Raw genomic sequence first — 21,726 nt, 5'->3', positions numbered from 1 at the left:
CAGAACTGGACAGAGTACTCCAGATGGGGCCTCACTAGGGCAGTGCAGAGGGGAAGGAGAACCTCCCCATCCCATCTGCTCTGCGTACCCCAAGAGCCCGCCTGCCCTAAAGCTCTCCACCGCTTCATCCTGCCACGGCCACTACACAGCCCGAGGTGCTTTTATCAACTCAACTTGTTTTGTTCCTCACCTGGAGTAAGCTGGACTCGCAGAACGCATCTTCAGAGCCGTTCTTCATTATGGTTTTTACTGGAGTACATTTGCTGGTCAGCAAAACCGACCCACCCCAGAGCAGAGAAGAAGCAAGCGCCAACCCACGCGTCGCTCGCTAAATGGCAACGCTAAATCCAGCAAGGAGCCCCCGACGGCCCCACAGACCGCGAGCCCTCGCCACGCGTCAGGGGACCAAGCACCGGGCGAGCCCTGGGCTGCCGGCCAGACCGGTCGGACTCTCGATCTGCAGCGTCCTGAGAGGGAAAGCAAATAAAGAGGATCCAGTGGGGTGGGGAGGAGGGGGGAAGCACGCATTATTAATTTCATGCCGTTGTTCTGATGTCAGCAAATGAGAAGTGTTATTGTGCAGCAGGGCATCCACGCAGCCGCTCGGTCCTTCGTGCCTTTTTGCAGAACTGAGTCACCCCTAAAGAACTGCTTTAAAATACGAGTGGGGATCTAAGAACTTTTCTTCTCTAACGCTACAAGTAAATGTACACTGTCTACTTCGGGCATTATGGCGTTCCTGCAGAGAAATGCATTTCCCTTCCATCGCTCGATCCATCTAACACACACATTTAAATTAAAAAGCCACCCGCAAGCGCCTTTCAGGAACCAAAGCTACATCAAGAAATTTATTAAAATAAACAGAGAGAAAAATGGAGAGAGACTTGTGCGCCGTGCTGAGTCCCCACCGCAGCCCAACAGACGGACGGGGGGACGGCGTGGTCAGCAGGGGACCTGACCCTGCGTGGTGGGATGCACCAACCCACCCCTGCAGACCAGCAGACGGACAGGGGGACAGCGTGGTCAGCAGGGGACCCGACCCTGCGTGGTGGGATGCACCAACCCACCCCTGCAGACCAGCAGACGGACGGGGGGACAGCGTGGTCAGCAGGGGACCCGACCCTGCGTGCTGGGATGTACCAACCCACCCGTGCAGACCAGTAGACGGACAGGGGGATGGCATGGTCAGCAGGGGACCTGACCCTGCGTGGTGGGATGCACCAACCCACCCCTGCAGACCAGCAGACGGACAGGGGGACAGCGTGGTCAGCAGGGGACCCGACCCTGCGTGGTGGGATGTGCCAACCGACCCAAGCACCACGATAAGCGCTGATGGAGACAGACCCTTCCCGACCCCACAGGCACCAGGGCAAGCAACGGCGGTGGCACAGCTCCCCAGACCCGGGTACATCAGTGACAGGGACCTCTGGCTTCAAAACCGGGCCTTGGGTGGGTGCAATGTTTCAGCAGAAGCTCTGGAAAAGGAAACCTTTCTCCGTGTTAAAAATTATGAAATAATTTCTCTTTAATTACTAAAGAGTCGTTGTTTCCATACAGTATTACTCATCTCCTCCCTAACATAAGCAGGAATGCTTTTTTTTCCTGCTGGAATGCATCCTTGTGCCCCTGTCTCAGGATAAAACAGAGCAAATAGTTGAGCAAAACCATTACACCCTCAGAAATCCATAAAACAAGGCATTTTTCAAAGCCTACCTGGGAATCCCGGTATTCTAAACAGCTCCAGCAAACATCCCATGGACAAAAAGCACCAAAATGATACTTCTGAAATGACTCAGAGGCCCCTGAACGTGGCATCGGGGAAGCAGGGTGCCAGCATCCCGACCCCCCAGCAGATGAACTCCTGAAAATCACAGCATGTTCAGGGTTGGAAGGGACCTCTGTGGGTCACCCAGTCCAACCCCCTGCCCAAGCAGGGTCACCCAGAGCAGGCTGCAGAGGACCTTGTCCAGGCGGGGCTGGAATATCTCCAGAGAAGGAGACTCCACAGCCTCCCTGGGCAGCCTCTTCCAGGGCTCCATCACCCTCAGAGGGAAGAAGTTCTTCCTCATGTTCAGCTGGAGCTTCCTCTGCTTCAGTTTGTGCCCATTGCCCCTTGTCCTGTCGCTGGGCACCACTGAACAGAGTCTGGCCCCATCCTCCTGACCCCCACCCTGCAGATATTTATAAGCATTGACTGTCTGAGGTATCACAGAGGGAGACAGCTTCCAGCCAACACCCATGGAGCTGTCCTGGGGCCTGAGATCCTTTCACCTACAGGTTCCTGAGCGAGGTCCCAAAGCAGATGGAAGCAAGTTCTCCCAGATCACCAACACAGCTCGCAGAAGGTGCAACGCGCGTCTCGCACAGCAGAGCAAGCTGCCCAGCGGACGCACGGGCTGCCGAGGCTGGCCAGCCAGCAGACGCAGGAGGTCTACCCCAGAACACCGCACACGAAAGCCAGAGTCACCACTGAAGACCTGAAAGCAATTGCCACGGGGCTCGGCCACAGCACGCGTCCAGGGTTTCACCGCGCTTCTTTTGGGGCATCCCCAGAGCGGCCAGCACCGGGTGCACATCTACTGCAGCCCCTCCAGTGCCTTGGGTTCGCAGGCCAGTTCAGCCCAGCGTCAGCAAGAGAATTTGGAGCATTTGTAACGGCAAAACTTCTTTTTGTTAGGCTTGGAGAGGATCAAAGCAAATGTGGCTCAAGAGACAACGCCTACGCACTTCGTGTGTGGTTAGCACTGTTTGGCTCAACACAAACTCCAACCCAGCGAGCCGAGGTGGTTCAAGAAACTGGAAAAAGGGGAGGAGGGGACCAACCACCACCAGACTTCCTTTCTGCTGTGCTACAGCCCCTCGCCACAGCCAGGAGCGAGGGTCAGCGTTCCCAGCAGACGCTGTCGATGCGGTGCAGGCGTGCCCCCCGGTTCCCCCGCAGCGAAGGCAGGGCAGGATGCGGACCCTGCCCTTGGAGGCAGCTGAGAAAAATCAACAACTGAAGCTTCTTCCAGCAGAGAAACGAGGAGGCTGACCTGTGAGAGCAGGAGCAACCTGGTGCTTTGCGAGACGAAGTTTCCTATTCAGCAAATATTCAGCTCTTCAGAGCTCCTGAAGGGATCCTGACAGTTCTTACCCGTTGAAAGGGAACATGAAGACCACCAGCTTGTTGCTGTTGCACACAACAGAGATGCTCCTTTCCGCGCTGTACAGTGAAGGGCACGCTCCAACTGAGCTCTCGCGATGTTGCTGAGGCAGAGGTGGAGCTCGGGCAGTCACAGAAGGAATTCACTCTCTGTAAGGTCATTAATCCTTAGAATGGGACGAGTAGGTGCAAACATCTGGGCTGAGCGAACGCTGCTGTCCGGTTCCTGCGAGAAACCTCTGGTATGGAGGAGGAGGAACACCCACGAGTCAGGATCCTGGCTTGGTGAACTGAGAAGCTGCTCATTTTTTGAGGGAGATCTGCTTGGACTGGGGCTCAGACCCTGCTGCCTCTGGGCACGGCAAGGCTCCACGCAGCACGGTTTGCTCTCCACAGCTTGCCTGTGGCTGGGGAACATCGTGCCCACCCAGCTCAGCAAGGCTGCTTCGGCCCGGCACCTTGGCCGGCCAGGTTACAGCAGGAGACGCTGAGCTAACAGAATCACAGAATGGTAGGGGTTGGAAGGGACCTCTGTGGGTCACCCAGCCCAGCCCCCTGCCCAAGCAGGGTCACCCAGAGCAGGCTGCACAGCACCGTGTCCAGGCGGGGCTGGAATATCTCCAGAGAAGGAGACTCCACAGCCTCCCTGGGCAGCCTGGGCCAGGGCTCCGTCACCCTCAGAGGGAAGAAGTTCTTCCTCATGTTCAAACGGAACTTCCTGTGCCTCAGTCTGTGCCCATTTCCCCTTGTCCTGTCGCTGGGCACCACTGGAAACCATTTGGCCCCATCCTCCTGACACCCACCCTGCAGATATTTATAAGCATTTCTAAGGTCCCCTCTCAGCCTTCTCTTCTCCAGGCTGAACAAGCCCAGCTCCCTCAGCCTCTCCTCGTAGGGGAGATGTTCCAGTCCCCTCATCATCCTTGTAGCCCTCCGCTGGACTCTCTTCAGTAGCTCTTCATCTTTCTTGAACTGGGGAGCCCAGAACTGGACACAATACTCTAGATGAGGCCTCACTAGGGCAGTGTAGAGGGGAAGGAGAACCTCCCTCGCCCTGCTGGCCACACTCTTCTTGATGCACCCCAGGATTCCATTGGCTTTCTTGGCAGCCAGGGCACACTGCTGGCTCATGGTCAACCTGTCGTCCCCCAGGACGCCCAGGTCCCTCTCTGCAGAGCTGCTCTCCAGCAGGTCCACCCCAAGCCTGTACTGGTGCATGAGGTTGTTCCTCCCCAGGTGCAGGACCCTGCATTTGGCTTTGTTGAACCTTGATGAACGGTGATGTTTAGACCCATTTGTCAGAGGAACGCTGCCTGCCGAAGAGAACACCATCTGCCACGCTGGTTTCCAGTAGGAATGAGAAAAGCATCCCTCTCTTGCGTGTTTGGGGCTTTCTGCAGACGCGATTCGGGGTAAGGAGCAGCGACACCATCGCAGCTCTCCGAAGAGCGGCAGAAACTCGCCCCTGCGAGCAGGGTGCTCCTCACAGACCACCCGGGCTCAGGCTGAAGAAGGGAGCCTGTACTGGAGACACGGCCAGCAGACCACAAGCTGCCAGCAGCTCTGCAGTCCACAAACCCCCCCACCTGCCCAAGGAAGAGAAGACCGTCTAGAAACCACCCAGGACCCCATGCAAACCTGACAGCATCCCGCGTGGCGACAGTGCTAACGTCAAGCGCTGAAAAAGAGGGGTTAAGATTTGGAGCGTGGGGTTGACGTATAAAACTGACAGTAGAAGCAAGGCTGCGTTCTCCTCATTAGAAGCCAGGGTCACCTCGTCCAAGCTTTTTTCTGGAGGCACCAGGGCTGAATGCTTCTTCTGCCTGAAACACGGATGTTCTGATGCTCGGCAGGAGCAGAGGCTCCAAGCAAGGCGCTCCATTTCGCAGCGTGACACTGGCACCGACCCACCCGCAGCATGGCACCGAGCAAGGCGCTAAAACATCGGCCACCAGTGAAAATCCACGCGTGCAGAGCATGGCATGGCATTTCTCAGACCTTCCTGGGGGGTGGGGGAAGGACAGATTTTCCTAAAAAACACGGAAATAAGCAATTCCGTGGTAGCTGAGGAGAGGTCATACTTGTCCTGCGGTATCAAGGCTCAATTTAGGAAACTGTGCATTACAGCAAGGCTGCTGGTGGCTTCACGATGCTTCCATACTGAATTATTAGCGTTCACATCTTCACTGAAAACCGTTCTACGCAGGCCTGGCTGCATATAAAGCATTTCTCAGACCTGATGGAGCGGCAGCAGCCTCCTTTGTTGGTTCTAGTCTGGTTCAATTCAAATCCCAGCAGAAGACTTCTTACACCAAGCATAGCCTCGAGGGAGTGTATTAAATAAATATACCCTGCAAATCTCTTCAGCTCTACATACAGGTAAATATTTTCATTTTCCTAAAGCAATTAGCATCCTGACAGCTAACTGTGCCAGTGCACATCATCTAACATCCCCCAAGACTTCTGCAAGCAACTTCAAAACAAACAGAAAAAATTTCTCGCTGCGTTTCTAAACCAGCATACCCATTTCCGTGGCAGGTACAGAAATCGGCGTTGCATTCTCTGGGGTGCAACAGTCACTTCTACAGAAACCAGCTTGCCTCCCTCCCTCTATTTCAGAGACTATTTCCCTAATGGATCTCGCACTGCGGTGAGAATGGTGAACTACTTTCTCTGAGAAGGTACGCACCTTATTTTCACCAGATTCCAGGAGAATCTAGATGGCCAACGTCCTTTGGCTGATGTGAAGAGCCCAAATTTTGCACAAACCGAGTTCTCACCACTCGCCCCAACAGCCAGCTCATGGCAAACCCGGGGTTTACGCAGCAAGCCTGGCCAGTTTCCATGAGCTGGGCTGCTCACTCCAACACCTACAGGCAAGGAACAGCCCAAGCAATAGCGACGAGCTGATGGACTGGTCACTGAGGCCCTGACCCTGGACAGAGGTTGGTGGGATTACTCCCAACGAGCAGATCCACTTTTCACCCACTTCTCAAGCTGTCTCAGAGTGAAGGATGGTGCCTCCAGCCCTCCCACAGCCTCCCGATCGCTCACACTGGCAGGGCCAAGCGCTTTCAAGCTGCTCCATGCCCCTTTGCCAGCTGGTTTGGACACCCCAAGAAAGGCTCCAGGGATAAATCTGGGACAGAGAGGCACAGAAGCCTGGCTCACGCAGCACAGCCCATACTTCACGTGGTATCACTGAGCTCCCCTGGTTCTTGACAAACCCTTCAATGAAAGTAATTAACACTGGCTCTCTGAGTAAGCGTACGAGAGCAGGTGAGCAGGACAGAACCCTGCCATGCTTTTGACGTGAGCAACCAGCTTCCCCCACCCCTGCCCCATAGCTGGACAGCGGTTGAATGGTTGAAGATAGAGCGGCATTAAACAGCAAGGATGAAAAGGCGTGCTGGGTTGGAAGAGGCCAGAGACCCTTTTCTGCCCCAAAGCAGAATCACAGAATGGTAGGGGTTGGAAGGGACCTCTGTGGGTCACCCAGTCCAACCCCCTGCCCAAGCAGGGTCACCTACAGCAGGCTGCAGAGGACCTTGTCCAGGCGGGGCTGGAATATCTCCAGAGAAGGAGACTCCACAGCCTCCCTGGGCAGCCTGGGCCAGTGCTCCGTCACCCTCAGAGGGAAGTTCTTCCTCAAAGAAGTCGAGCTCTCGTTCCGGGGCGGGCAGATCAGCAGCTTTGCAGACAAACTCTGCAGCTATCCACAGGGTTCTGCAGACCCCTCTTTTAACCAGACGATGCACCCCACTGGATTTAGATACCACGAGGCAGAGCAGATGCTAGCAACCCCTTTATGTGCAACAGCCAGCCTAGGCTGAGGACACACGCCCATGCCCAACCACCAGCCCCGTCTCCTGCAGAAAGGCCACGTTTCCATCGACACCCTGTGAAAAGAGACAGGGTTTTGCTCAGCATTTATTCCCCTCCCCGCTCAATTTCAAGGCATATGGTGAGTGAATGTTGTGCACAGAGGGACTCCCTCAGAGAAAACACCACCAGAACAGCGCAGAGCACTATGGCAGGGCGAAGAGACGGGGCCAGGTATCCCAGCAGAGGCTCAGTGACCGGGCAGCAGCGGGCACAGCCAGCTTTGGGGTGCCGATTAGCCTAACCACGCACATTACCCACGGCCAGGTCCTGCAGAGCTCTTCTGCCAGGCTCAGCTCAGAGAGGGTCTCTCCCAGTCCCAGCAAAGCAGCAAGAGGGGAAGAGCCACAAAACCTGGAGCCCTGGTCCTGCATCCCAGAGCCCAGGCTGCTAGCCCACTGGCAAGCCCTAGTGAAGCCCCTGGGCTGTTTTCAGCAGCCACCATGAAGGTCCACCAGCAAGCCCCAGTGAAGCCCCCGGGCTGTTTTCAGCAGCCACCATGAAGGTCCACCAGCAAGCCCCAGTGAAGCCCCCGGGCTGTTTTCAGCAGCCACCATGAAGGTCCACCAGCAAGCCCCAGTGAAGCTCCCGGGCTGTTTTCAGCAGCCACCATGAAGGTCCACCAGCACCGCTCAGTCTGCGTGCCTCACTGCACCGCTGACACTGTGCTGTAGGAACTGCTCACAGCTTAGGTTCCAAGCCCTAACCCCCGGAGAAGCCCCCCTCCATGTCTCTGGAGAGCCACATTCCCTTCCAAGCACGCGCTGCCTTCCCAGCAGCTTTCCAAGCCATCCAACACGTCCCAGCCCAGCATCCAGGCGAGGATGACTTTACCATTTCATTCGTCGGTCTGTGGGTCCATCCTCCACGAGACCATCCCCAGCCCACGCCGCTGACGCTTGCACAGCGTGGGTGTGAAACAGCTTCGGCTGCAGCAATGGAAACCTCAACCCACAGCTCTGCCCACCAGACGATGACCTTAACGAAAGGCCAAGCAGAGCTGCTTTGAGCTGCCGAGCTGCAGCGTACCCAGCGCTCCTCCATGTCACCTTCAAAGAGGGGTTTTGACTCACCACCCACGGTTTGGTTTGAAACCCAAATGCTACCGTCAGAAATGGTTTCATACACAGCTCTTCAGAAGAGCTTTTCCACAGTCACTTGCAAGACTGTGCGCTGGGCAGAGTGGTTTCGGTCAAAGAAACTGGTTTTAGCTGGAGATTAGCAGTGGCCTCTGACTGCACGGGTAAGACCAGTTTTATGACTTTGTCATTGAATTCCATTTTCAGCCCTGTCCCCAGAAGGCGGCGGCTGGGCAGACCCACAGCTGCCATCCCGGGAGAGGGAACGGCTTTGGCTGAAACGGGAAGAGGAGAGGACGCGTACAAAACCCAGATCCAGCAGCAAAAGCACTCCATGAGCTCTTCCCTGCAGGCAACACCCTCCTGGCAGGGAGCTGGTGCAGACAGTTTCCATTTACCAGCTCTGGAGCCTCAGCTGGCATTAATTGTTAATTAATATAAATTCACATCTGTCCTAGCTCCCTGACACATGCAAGATTCTGCACTCATCTGCTCCCTATGATTCAGTCCCTTTATCTAAATTATTCTAGTCCACGCTTGCCATTGGCACATCTTCCCTCTTTTCACGCGCTGTCCCGTTCATTCACCTTCTGAGCCATCCACACCATCTCCTCCCCCTCCTAAAGCAGCAGCACATTCACGGTCTGTCACAGTCTCTTAGCAAAGGGTGTCAAGTCAGTGAGGTGTCTAAAGCAATGATTTTGGCTAAGAAACCAGATAGCTCGTTAAATCTGGCTGGCATCAGAACGGAGAAATGGCTCCAAGGACAAGTACCCCCAGAAACTCCTCTCCCATAAACAGCAGCCAGTGAGGGCTGTGCATCAGCTCCTCTGCCTGGGATGGACGCACAGGGATGGTCCATCATCCCGAGGACCTGGCATCTCTCTGCGGTCCCAGACTCCCCGCTCTGTGAAGTCTGCAAGGGTTCACTCTGCTGCTGTGAAACTTAAAATTAGCATTTTGACCGATGCTCTTTCCACTTCAGAAACAGACCCCGCTCGTTTCTCACATCGCACCAACGCAAACCAAAGCACGCAGCTACAGGACGCTCTCCCTCGCCTCTGGAGCCAGGGACCAGCCACTCCACCGTGCAGCAGCCACACTGCCCAAGGCAGCACATGCGGGAACAGCATCCCCCTTCGCTACCCCAGCTACCACGCAGCCGGGACACGGTCTGGACTGCTCAAGGTGTAGCCAAGTCCTTCTCTGAGCTACCTTCAGGTTGAAAGCCTGCGGTGACAGGCGCAGAAGCTCTTCATTCAAGCACGTTAAGGTACTACTTCTCTACACCTTAATTCCCTTTATAGCACAGTCATAGAATCACAGAATGGTAGGGGTTGGAAGGGACCTCTGTGGGTCACCCAGTCCAACCCTCCTGCCAAAGCAGTGTCACCTACAGTAGGTTGTAGAGGACCTTGTCCAGGCGCGTCTTGAATATCTCCAGAGAAGGAGATATGATTCGTGATCAGGAAGAAAGCCCCACCACTACAGATACTGCAGAAGGCTCTCAAATGATGGTCCTTGCAACAGGGTCTCACAATGTGAAGCCCAGGAAGAGCATGGGAGAGGCCAGAAGCAGCGTGGCTTGCTGAAGGTTGCCCAGTGAGACCAGGGCTAGGACTGGTGCTTCACGCTCCTACTAAACACAGCATCCAAGCTGGGCCCAATTTCCACGAAGGCTGACTGGCCTGGAAGGACAATACAGGACCGTGCTCTGCCACAGCTCACTCAGCCCGGTCTCCATCACCCGCCCTGCAAAAGCAGCTCTGCTCTGCGCAGGCCAGAGCATGAGCACCAGGGGAGAGGAGAAGTCTGGGAGCACAAGTTCACCTCTCCGAAAAGCCTACGATCGAAGATGCGAAGAGTCAAAAATCTGTAGATGTGGCACTTTGGGACATGGTTTAGCAGACATGTTTGGTGATGGGTTGACGGTTGGACTTGATGATCTTGGAGGTCTTTTCCCATCCTTCATGACGGTTGGACTCAATGATCTTGGAGGTCTTTTCCCATCCTTAATGACGGTTGGACTCGATCTTGGAGGTCTTTTCCCAACCTTCATGACAGTTGGACTCGATGATCTTGGAGGTCTTTTCCCAACCTTCATGACGGTTGGACTCGATGATCTTGGAGGTCTTTTCCCAACCTTCATGACGGTTGGACTCGATGATCTTGGAGGTCTTTTCCCAACCTTCATGACATGCTTATGAAAAAGCAATCGCACGGTCACCTGTTATCTGCCCGGGGAAACCCAAGACTACTAAGCAGGTCATCAGCTCAAAAATAGCCATTTCCAGAAGGGAAGCCAGAAACGCCAAATGCAGACCTCCCCTTTGTGGAGAATGCTCCTGTTCACAGTGCACCGCACGCCATTTCCCTCGCTGTGGTAAGGACGCCTGGGTGAACTTTAGAGACCAAAGGTTGTGTTCTTACCCTTCTCACTAAGATGCCCCGCATGACAGCCTCGCTGCGGGGAGAGGGGAAAGAGATGAAAGACAGCCACACTCATATTCTTCCTTTTGACCCAAACACGCACTTGCCAGGCAGGCGGCTGTGACACAAAGCACCTCGGCTCAGCACCCTCCTACGGACTCTCACAGCTCCGCAGAGGCTCGCTGTCCCAGCCAGCCGTGGGCAGGGACACCAGCTGCTCGCCGCTGCAGGCAGAACATCCCGCAGGCACATCTCTTCTGCACTGATGTCCAGTGACTTGCAGGAGAACCAGGATGATTTCCTGCTGACAGCTCAGCCGCCCCGTTTCTGACACCCATGTAGTCACACGCCTGTTTCAACCGCATTTCTATCCGGATCTTTCAGCTCTGGTTTTAGAGACACGGCTCACCCCGGCTTCAGCAAAGATGGAGGAAGACCAGCAGGTCTGAAGGGCAGGACAGCTCATGGGAGATGCTCATTTCACCGCTACTTGTCTCAGTGATCCTTCAAGCAGCCAAAGTTAGCCCAGGCCATACCCAAGCTGAAGCGGCTGCAGAAAGCCTGATCCCCCTTGCCCGGACAGACATCAAGCCAGAGCATCTGCAGGCTCTGTCCGTCACAGGGACTTCATAGAACCATAGGCTGGAAAAGTCCTCCAAGATCATCAAGTCCAACCGTCAGCCCAACACCACCATGCCTGCTAAACCATACCCCGAAGTGCCACATCTACACGTTTTCCCACAGCCCATCCCACACCGCTGATACAGAAAACCCTCTTTCACCATCACGCCTTGCACTCCCCAGATAAAGGCCCTGTAGTGACAGGGAAAGGAAGCCACGAACAAAATTAAGATCCAGGACACAAGACCACATCGCCTGCAGACAAAAAGGACAGCGTGCTCCGCCGGACTGGAGCAAACAGCAGAGCACCGGAGCACGAGTGTGTGACCCGGCGCGACGCCAAGCTGCGACAAATGCTCGCACGGGTGCACATAAAGGATGTGAAAGAGACTGGCACCTGCCCGCTGCATCGCCTCCTCCTCCTCCTCGCCGCATCTCAGCGAGCAGCTGCTGCCCGGGCTGCGGCACCTGCCATGGCAGCCCCCCGGGACGCTGCAGTAGACGAGGGGCTTGTGCACAGGCGCAAGAAATGAGAGGGGTGATGCCTGTGTCATTCTGAAGGTCTGCCACCACTCACGGTCCAAGTCCAGCAGCTCTGGTCCTTCGAGCAACAGCTTGTAAATACTCAAGCACATATCTTGGTCAAGCTCTCCACTTGCTAAAACAGCATCCTCACAGCCAGCGTGCTGCGCTTGCACCCAGGCTGGCTGCAGAAGCAGCAGCTCTGGGTTTCTCTTTGGCCAACCCGTGCAGCCAGGAGGGTCCACCCAAAGGGTGCGGAGCGAGCAGTAGGACACAACGATGGTACAGGGGACATTTACCACACATCAGAGAAAAGCGTAACCGATCGTTTCACTCCAGTGCAGAGACAGATAGTGGATCTGTGCAAAATGGAGCCTGCCTGTTTGTCTTTACGCTTGGGTATTCTCACACCCACGTTGCCTCGTGGCTGCCATATGCAGCGTGCCTAACGATAGCCACGGCAGGACACTGCCAAACGCCCGGCTCCAGCTGGTCCTCTCCAGCTACAGGAAGACAGGCTTCAAACTAAGAACCGAAGGCAGGAAGGAAGGAAGGAGTTGTTAGAGAGTTTGGCCTCCCACCACGAGTGCAAACTTACATTTTCACTTCCAAAATAAGATATTGCATGCTCTTGTTCAGATGCAAGAGTTCTTTCTCAAGAGCATCACCGGGCTGTCAATCCCACAAGGGCCTGTCACCACCAGTTTACCTGTGTTATCAACAGAGCCACATCAGAGCACTCCAAGGACGGAGTCACATCAGGAAGAAGACTGTAGAAACGTTGGCCTATGAGCTATAGGGACAAAGAAAATGGGCCATTTACACACCAGCTCCTGTCAAATCTCCAAGATGCTGCTGTGGGCTCAGCTAGCTCTAGGCAACAGCCAAGAGAAGAGCACGCCTTGTGAAAAGGTTTCCCTTCGGCTCAGTTTCTCTGGGCAGAGCGGAGCCCTCCTAGCACGGACCACCAACACCGCAAGGCAGGCTTTTGCAGAAAATGAAGTCCGAGCATGCTCTGCGAGATGTGGGTTTTCAGCCCTCACTTCTGCATCTCAGTTTCCCTTGCTGGTGTTTGGAGGTGGAGGATGTAGCATCTTGTAAACTTTGCCTCTTGGCCTGAGTAGCGTGGTCTCTCTGGTTGTGCCTGAATCCAGAAATTGGAAAGCAGCACGGGGAGTATCCCAGAGAGGTTTGACTCAAATTAGAGAGCAGGACTAAAAAAAAAGTCCCCATTCTGCCTCGGGGCGTTAGGTCAGCACGGACTGCCCTACCACGACACCGCAGTGTGGCATTAAACCACATCCCCTGCGCTTCCCCAAAAGGGCCATGCAAAATTCACAACTCGGCTGGGGCAAAGCATCTCAGCATCTCGGGGTACAGCAGATCCGGCACACTAACCCTGACCTCTACATGTAAATCTGTCATGACATTTCCCATCCTCAAGCACTGAAATCAGACATAGCATTTCCACTTGTCGTACATTCGATTTAAACGCGTGGCCACCTCAAAAGTTGGTGCGGCTGCGCAAGAAACGAACTACTCACACAAAACACAGCCCCTCTTTACTGCCAAGAACGCGTCTCGGTTAGGGGATACCCGCAGGATTCAGGCAGAGGGGCGTTACACAAACTATAACTCAAATTCTACAACCAGAGTAGTAAAGGCTTGGGGCAGAGACTGCCGGGTAAGCCGTCTGTCCGTCCTTCCTCAGCCGATGGGCTTTGATAAAGGACAATTCCTCAACCTGCCCCCTCTCGCTCCGAATCATTCATACCAGCGAAGGATTTGGCTCTCAGCCTGTCACTAAAGTTTATAGCTGGTAAAATCCAGGTGTGAAGTAGTGGGGGAGGAAAGACCACAGACTAGCACCTCTGTCATCTGCAGAGAAAAACTGATGGGACTCGAAGAAAAGACCACAAGAGGCTGGAACAGGCATCAGCGGCTGCCCTGGGAAAGGGCACGTATTCCCCCCGCCTGCTTCAGACGCCGGCTGCCTTTACAGATGTTTCCAGCTGGGAACTGAGGCCGCTGGGCAGGTCAACAGAGGCTGCTCCAGGACGACAGCAGGCGAGGAACTGCTGGGCTTGGTAACGCAGCCCGAGCGACTCACCCACCGCCAGCCCAACCGCCACGCTGCCGGCCCCGAGCGAGGAGCAATCGCGGGTCCAGCGGGTGCTTTCAGGAGCAAAACCTGCTCCTACAAGCACAAACCCCACCGACCTTGCTGTGAGTTTGGGGTCTGACACCCCAAGGTCAGAGGCTCTGGCTGAGACAGTTTGGGTTTGTTTTCAAAGGAAGCATAAAAATCCCTTCCAGGATATGCACCCTGCTCATTTCCCCACTCGGATTTCCAAATATTTGCTCACTCCAGAAAGAATGTGAACATTCAGGATGCTGGTTGCTCCCCTGCTAGGCATGCCCCATGGTCCTGAGCTCCTCACCCTGCCCAGGGGGCTGCAAGCCCAGCAGGTCCCCCAGGCTTTGGGAAGCCCTCTCCAGCATGCAGAGCCAGACCTCGCCTCACACGGAGCCGGGCAAGCAGGCAGCTGCTGGTTCAGGATGGTGTCAGGAGGATGGGGCCAAACGCTTTCCAGTGGTGCCCAGCGACAGGACAAGGGGCAACGGGCACAAACTGAAGCAGAGGAAGCTCCAGCTGAACATGAGGAAGAACTTCTTCCCTCTGAGGGTGACGGAGCCCTGGCCCAGGCTGCCCAGGGAGGCTGTGGAGTCTCCTTCTCTGGAGATATTCCAGCCCCACCTGGACGCGGTGCTGTGCAGCCTGCTCTGGGTGACCCTGCTTGGGCAGGGGGTTGGGCTGGGTGACCCACAGAGGTCCCTGCCAACCCCAAACATTCTGGGATTCTGTGGTTCAGCACACGCTACGCCAAGGCAAGAGGGCAGGACCCACAGCACCAGACTGAAACTGCTGGGAAAAGACGACAAGTTTTGCCTGACAGTTCTCAGTTTCCACAGCATGGGAGAGGCAGAAATAGTTTTTATCAGGCCAATGTGCATTTCAACACCCAGTTACAGTCACCTGCACCAGCAGGAAACTGGCAGTTGGGGCTCTTCCAAGTTGCCCAGGGGATTTACACCCATGTTCTCTTAATTAAAAAAAGGTGTAGATATGTCCCTCAAGCTGTTTTGAACTCACCAGCCCCAAAGCTGTGTGAGGTTCTTGTTTTCAGCTGCAGTTTTTAAATTTTCTGAATTAATTCTCTGAGTCAAACTTAAACTTGAATTTGACTTTTTTACTCCAAGGGTATTCCACTGTTAGGACCACCATAAACACCAAGCTATGCTTTAACCTCAGCCAGAGAAGGCCTTACCTACTAGCCTCAAAAGATCTAACAGTAGCAGAAATCTCTTTTTAACTCCCTCCATTCATGAAAGTTTACTGGCCTGTATATCACAAATTGTTTTGTTCTCATAAAGCAAGTTAAAATTAAATTGGAGGCCCACCTGCCAGACAGTTGAGGCATTAAAAATACATCTCAGCAGCCAGCCCCGAAACCAGCCCAGCTGCTGTCTGACAGACAGGCTTCCTCCCAGAGCAGAAAAGCATTTGCTGAGCTGCTTTGCTACGATCCAGTGAAGCAGAACCCACCCAAAGCAGGGACCAGAGACTGAGGCACCAGTCACTTCAGCAACACCTGAAAGAACAGCCTTGAAATGAAGCTGGTGCCAAAGCCTTGGGACGCTCCTGAGATGCAAGGGAGTGTAAACTGCCACCAGGCTGGAGCGACTTTCATCACCCGAATCCCTGCGGAGCAGCCCACGCCCTCCACGTGCCCGTGGAAGGAAGGAAGGAAAACCCAAGGCACGCTCCGCACTGCGCTCCATGGCAAGGAGCCATCGCCGCTCGCACAGCGATCCCATTGCGTTGAACAACCTCAAACACGGCTTCAGCCACAGCCCAGTTCCTGCCCTGGATCCCTTCCCTGCGCTTCCAGCAGACAGGATTGGTTTCTTCACACGCGCGCTCGCCTGCCGTGCCTCCCGGCCTGGCTAAGGGACCGTCTCGCACGCCCTTCCCTACCCCAGCAGACCCGGTCACACATGGCTGCTTTTACACACCTTCACTACCTTACAGAATCCCAGCATGGCAGGGGTTGGAAGGGACCTCTGGGGGTCACCCAGCCCAACCCCCTGCCCAAGCAGGGTCACCCACAGCAGGCTGCACAGCACCACGGCCAGGTGGGGCTGGAATATCTCCAGAGAAGGAGACTCCACAGCCTCCCTGGGCAGCCTGGGCCAGGGCTCCATCACCCTCAGAGGGAAGAAGTTCTTGCTCATGTTCAGCTGGAACTTCCTCTGCTTCAGTTTGTGCCCGTTGCCCCTTGTCCTGTCGCTGGGCACCACTGAAAAGAGTTTGGCCCCATCCTCCTGATACCCACCCTTGAGAGATTTATAAGCATTTATTAGGTCCCCTTGCAACCTTCTCTTCTCCAGGCTGAACAAGCCCAGCTCCCTCAGCCTCTCCTCATAGGAGAGATGTTCCAGTCCCCTCCTCATCCTCGTAGCCCTCTGCTGGACTCTCTCCAGTAGCTCCTCACCTTTCTTGAAGTGGGGAGCCCAGCACTGGACACAGTACTCCAGATGGGGCCTCACTAGGGCAGAGCAGAGGCGAAGGAGAACCTCCCTTGACCTGCTGGCCACACTCCTCCTCATGCACCCCAGGATCCCATTGGCCTTCTTGGCAGCCAGGGCACGCTGCTGGCTCATGGTCACCCTGTCGTCCCCCAGCACTCCCAGTCCCTCTCCACAGAGCTGCTCTCCAGCAGGTCCGCCCCAAGCCTGTACTGGTGCCTGGGGTTGTTCCTCCCCCCTTCTCACTAAATGTTGTCATTTCATGCAGTTTGCATACAAAAGTCAGCTAGAGGTGCCCCGCACCTCCAAACTGCCATGCTCCAAAGCAGGCAAGCTGGTTATCAGCACATGAAAGCTAGAGACGCGGCGAGGCAAACGGAGAGATAAGCGAGTCGCTACTAACACAGCACTGCTAACAAGGTAACGCCAGATAAAAATCTAATAACACCACAAAATAACTCCCTGCTCACAGCAGGGATAACCTCTCCCCGGCTGCAGTCAGCACCAAAGGCCCCTCCAGCAATCGTATTAAGCATTGTAATCATATAAACGAAACTGCTAACGCACCGTTTCCCAGTGCTGAGGCCAGCACAAGGAGAAAGTTACCATCACCCACGTGCTGCAGAGGCATCTGCGGGGTAGTTTCCACTGGAGAATCTTGCACTTCTGCAGAGCATTTGCTAGGCTGCGGCTAACGAGCACTGTTAATCACCATTCCCACCCTAATAGCGCCCACACCTTCCTAGGTGCTCTCTGACTGTTCTTAGCTCACATCCTCCCACAGCACAAGTGGAACCTTTGTGCAATCTGAACTACAGAGATGATCTCCATGCCTTCTCCCCTCCGCCTTCTCCCCGCTCAGAAACAGCGGCTTTGTTAAAAATCGAAGCTAGACACACACACAGAGGACAGATCTCCTACCTCACCATAACTGGTCAAGGCTCCTGACCCGGCAGAGTAGGCAGAGAGATTCGTTAGTCCACAGAAACCACAGGACAGCTCGAAAGGCAGTAAGAGTCGTAGGATAGGGGAGGTGGGGAGGGCTCGCTCTAGGATGCAGCAGGCAGTTTGCCGCCCGACAGGAAGGTTCCAGCCTCCAGCATCCTTCAGGAGGGTTGGCCAAGGTGGCGGAGCCTGGAAAGTTTCAAGCGAAGAAGTGACAGCTCGTTATTTACCACAAAACAGCCCGGCTTATTCTGGAAGGGAGAGGGGGTGGAGAGAAGAAAAGGAAGTCATCTCGCTCTCTTATCGGTGCAGGGCCGGCAGCTGTGAATCGGGTGTTTCGAAGGGGACTGGGGAGGGTAACCACCACGCGCACATGGGACGTGACGACAGCTGTCTGTCAAAGCTAAAGAAAGAAAAAAAAGAACGGCTAACGGGCAAACTTCTGCCCCACAGAGCTCCTGCATCTGAACAGCACTTCCTAGGAATTCTCCTTCCTCAAAGCAGGAGGGGAGATTTCTGCCCCAGATCTTCAGTGCTGAGCCGCTCTGCCGACACCACCGTCATCCCCCTCGGCACGGCTGGGAGAGCACCGGCACACGGAGCCCGGCTCTGCTCCTGTCGGGAACAGGACTGCCACGCTCCTTCGGGAGCAACCATCAAGGTACTCAAACATCTTTGCATCCCTGCTTGCTTTTTGGGTTTCCTAACGCCAGCTTAAAAAGCAGTCCCTTCGTTTGGCTGCGACTCGGTTCCTCTGCCCTCCAAAGCAGGGTTCATAGCCCGTCCCTTGTGTGCCTTCTCTCTTGGCCCCATCAGCTCTTTGGGGGGACACACTGCCCTGCTCCCCACCCGCTGCTGGGCCCCAAAGGCAGTCGTACACCAGGCAGCCGCGTTTCTGCGCAGCTCCTCGGAGCCAGCTTGCTCTGGGCAGCTGACAGGAGCTGGCAGACCACATGGCTGCGAGGTACCCAAGTTAAGAGTCCAGTCTTACCCTTCATATCTGAAGGGTGGGTGTCAGGAGGACAGGGCCAAGCTCTTTTCAGTAGTGCCCAGTGACAGGACAAGGGGCAATGGGCACAAACTGAAGCAGAGGAAGCTCCAGCTGAACATGAGGAAGAACTTCTTCCCTCTGAGGGTGACGGAGCCCTGGCCCAGGCTGCCCAGGGAGGCTGTGGAGTCTCCTTCTCTAGAGATATTCCAGCCCCGCCTGGACAAGGTCCTCTACAGCCTACTGTAGGTGACCCTGCTTTGGCAGGAGGGTTGGACTAGATGACCCACAGAGGTCCCTTCCAGCCCCCACCGTTCTGTGATTCTGTCTCCTTATTCAGGCATGGAAACAGCCCATTCCTCAGGGCGGTGCAGAATGGAACCCAATTTTCTCCCCTGCCTAGGCAGGGACACTCATCTCACCACTCAGCACAGCTGCCTAAAGCTAGACGGCTCAAGCATCTCAACATGTCCAGGTCCAGGGTTTAACGTGGAGAGAGAGCAAGGTTTACAAGGAGAGATATCATCTTCTATGAGATCAGATGATCTAACTGGAAAGACGCAGACAAGCTTCCAGGCACACAGACCTTTCCTCAGGCCACCCCTGGGCAGAAAGAACTTGGCTTCTTGCAGGACTGAGACCACAACGGCTACAGAGAGAGAGGAAAGCTCCACTCTCCTAGAGCCACAAACCACCACTGATCTCCCTCTCTTGGCTCAGCAAGATGGGGAGGAAGACCACAACACCCCGTCCTAGCAAACCTGCGATCATTACAGCCCTGCAACCGCACGACTGGCCAAATCTCTCACTCCTGCCTAGCTCTTTAACATCCTTACATCACCAGCTTCATGCAGCAGAAACAAGAGCTCAGAAGACCGTCCTCCTGCGGGCTGGCAAACAACTAAATCCACATCAATCAAGGTATTAAATAGCCGGGAACGCGGCTGCCTCTGCATCCCGAGGATTCAGTCCATTATCCCGCAGACACTTAGCACAATTACGGCTGCTTTGCGGCTCGCCTGCGATGGGCCAGCGGAGCAGCTGAGGCACAGAGGAGATCAGAGAGCAGCAGCAGCCTCAACCGCAAAGCCGAGCGCTCCGCAAGGCCGGTCTCGCTGCTGGGAGCTCGGAAACGCTGGGCAGGACGGGGGACTGACCCCCCCTCCCCAGGGCCCGGAGATGGGGTGCGGGAGGTGAACAGCGCGGAGCTTGGTCAGCTTTTATGGTTTGTCCTCACCCAAGCGACTCGTAGAGCGAGAGCTGGGCTTCTGGTCCTGCTAAAGGAGGAAGAGTGGCTCTGAGGCTCCAGAGGGATGCTCGCTTCCAGCTCAGTGGGGAAAGCTGACAGCCCCAGAGGGAGACTCAGAGCCGTAACTCCTGCTAATGGAGCAGATCCAGGCAGCCCTCCAGCAGCACCAAGCCTCCCCGTTTGCTCCTGGGGTTCCTGGTGCTCCGGGGGGAAGATCCAGCTGAACATGAGGAAGAACTTCTTCCCTCTGAGGGTGATGGAGCCCTGGCCCAGGCAGGTTGTGGAGTCTCCTTCTCTGGAGATATTCAAGACCCACCTGGACAAGGTCCTGTTCAGCCTGCTATAGATGACCCTGCTTTGGCAGGGGGTTGGGCTGGGTGACCCACAGAGGTCCCTTCCAACCCCGAACATTCTGTGACTCTGTGTAACCTGCGGCTGGGGCAGTGAGGTGCCGAGGATGAAGTGTTCTGCCCCGGGACATGCAAGAGGTCAGCAGCAGGGCAACATCTTCCCTTTGCTCAGCTCCGTTCAGGGCCGCTTCTGCACGCCCTGCTGTCCTGCAGCATCTGCTGTGATGGGCAGCATGGAGGTGTCCAGACTAGAGGCAGAGCTTCGGTGTTTTCCAGGTTAACTGCCATAGGACATCTGTTCAGCCAGAACCTGCCATCCTGACTTTCTCATGCCAGGACATCCGTGACAATGCCACCATCCTGAACATGTGCCATCCTCTACAGCAGCCACCAAACAGCACCCTAAATGAGCAACAGTTTTCTTTTTTTTTCTTTACTGAAAGAGTGGTCGGGCATTGGAACAGGCTGCGCAGGGCAGTGGTGGAGTCCCCATCCCTGGAGGTGCTCAAGAAGCGTGTAGATGTGGCACTTCAGGACACGGCTTAGCAGGCATGGTGGTGTTGGGTTGACGGTTGGACTTGGTGATCTTAGAGGTCTTCTCCAACCTTAATGATTCTATAATTCAGTGGATTTGCTGAGATTCCAGCATTCAGAAACAACCAACTTTTGCTCCATCTTGGAGTGAACACAGGGCATCACACACTGCAGAGATGTCACAGAGTAAGAAATATCAAAAGCCCTCTCCAGCAGGTACACCGACATCCCAGCTTCACACAGCTAGAGCCTGCGAGGAGAAGAGCCATCAAAGCACTATTACACCCAGGGAAAGTGCTGCAGAAGAGGACTGGAGATGCTCACTCAGCAGCCAGGTGTACGTGCAGTAGATCTACCCACAGCAGCCAGGCTGGCACCTTCCCAGCTTCTTCCCTCGCCTGCACACAAACCCAGAGAGCTCTCGACACGAGGGACAGCCCGCCGGGCTGATTTTACACCAGGGCAATGCCTTGTTTTTCCCCGGGCAGACGCTCCGTCCACACCGAGCATGAGGTTCTGCTTGGTCGAAGCAGGATCAGCGAAACATCCGTGATGCCCAGCGACAGGACAAGGGGCAACAGACAAGGGGCAAGGAAGCTCCAGCTGAAGATGAGGAAGAACTTCTTCCCTCTGAGGGTGACGGAGCCCTGGCCCAGGCTGCCCAGGGAGGCTGTGGAGTCTCCTTCTCTGGAGATATTCAAGACCCGCCTGGACGCGGTGCTGTGCAGCCTGCTCTGGGTGACCCTGCTTCGTCAGGGGGTTGGACTGGGTGACCCACAGAGGTCCCTGCCAACCCCCACCATTCTGTGATTCTGTGAAAATCACAGCGGGGCTCTCTGAGCACGCTGCTGACCGCTCTCGAAACGCACGCTCCATCTCACCACACATCTCCGCTCCCGGCAGCGGGCACTCAGACGGGGGAACGGCTGCTCCCGCACAAACCGCCTGCCCTTGCCTCACACACCAGCGCAGGCTTCTAAGCTCACCCAGACCCTAAAAGGTCTTCAAGGACCGGAGAGGCTTAGCGTGGCCATTCTGCTCAAGGCCGTGCTGGCTCTGAGCTCCTGGCATTGCTTTCTCATCCTTTCGCCATTTCTCCGGGTCGTTCCCTAAGCTCGGCAATGTTGCTTTTAGTAATCTGCAAGTCCTGGAAAAGCAAACCTAAACCATGGCTCGTGGCCAGCCCTGCACAGTGCTTAGAGATCCAGGAGGGCTCAGCGGCCTCTTCCTCAGGGATATTTCTGCATCTTTCCTCATAGAAACCTTCACTAGCAGGAGAAGGAGGACTCTAGACAGCAACGAAGCCTCAAGAAAACCTCTTTCCTGTCTCTGGGAAGGGCATTGCTGGGAACTGGCACTTGAGCTCTCTTCTTATCCCTTATTCTGTTGTA

The 21,726-nt window shown here is 55.3% G+C and overlaps 1 protein-coding gene across 4 annotated transcripts in view; it reads right to left on the bottom strand.

Annotated features, from left to right (window-relative positions):
- The window catches only part of LOC104336064 (tyrosine-protein phosphatase non-receptor type 11), a 62,380-nt gene that overhangs the window by 27,789 nt on the left and 12,865 nt on the right, over positions 1–21,726 (bottom strand). The window contains exon 2 of one of the 4 annotated variants that reach the window (XM_075437396.1): positions 17,191–17,403. The exons of the other annotated variants lie outside the window; for them this stretch is intronic. Coding sequence (XP_075293511.1) covers positions 17,191–17,198 — 8 coding nt within the window. The 5' untranslated portion in view covers positions 17,199–17,403. The remainder of the gene's footprint in view (positions 1–17,190; positions 17,404–21,726) is intronic. 4 annotated transcript variants of the gene reach the window in all.

This window comes from Opisthocomus hoazin, chromosome 16 (genome assembly GCF_030867145.1).
Source record: "Opisthocomus hoazin isolate bOpiHoa1 chromosome 16, bOpiHoa1.hap1, whole genome shotgun sequence".
In the NCBI taxonomy this organism is placed as follows: domain Eukaryota; kingdom Metazoa; phylum Chordata; class Aves; order Opisthocomiformes; family Opisthocomidae; genus Opisthocomus; species Opisthocomus hoazin.
This window is presented reverse-complemented; position numbering and strand designations above follow the sequence as displayed.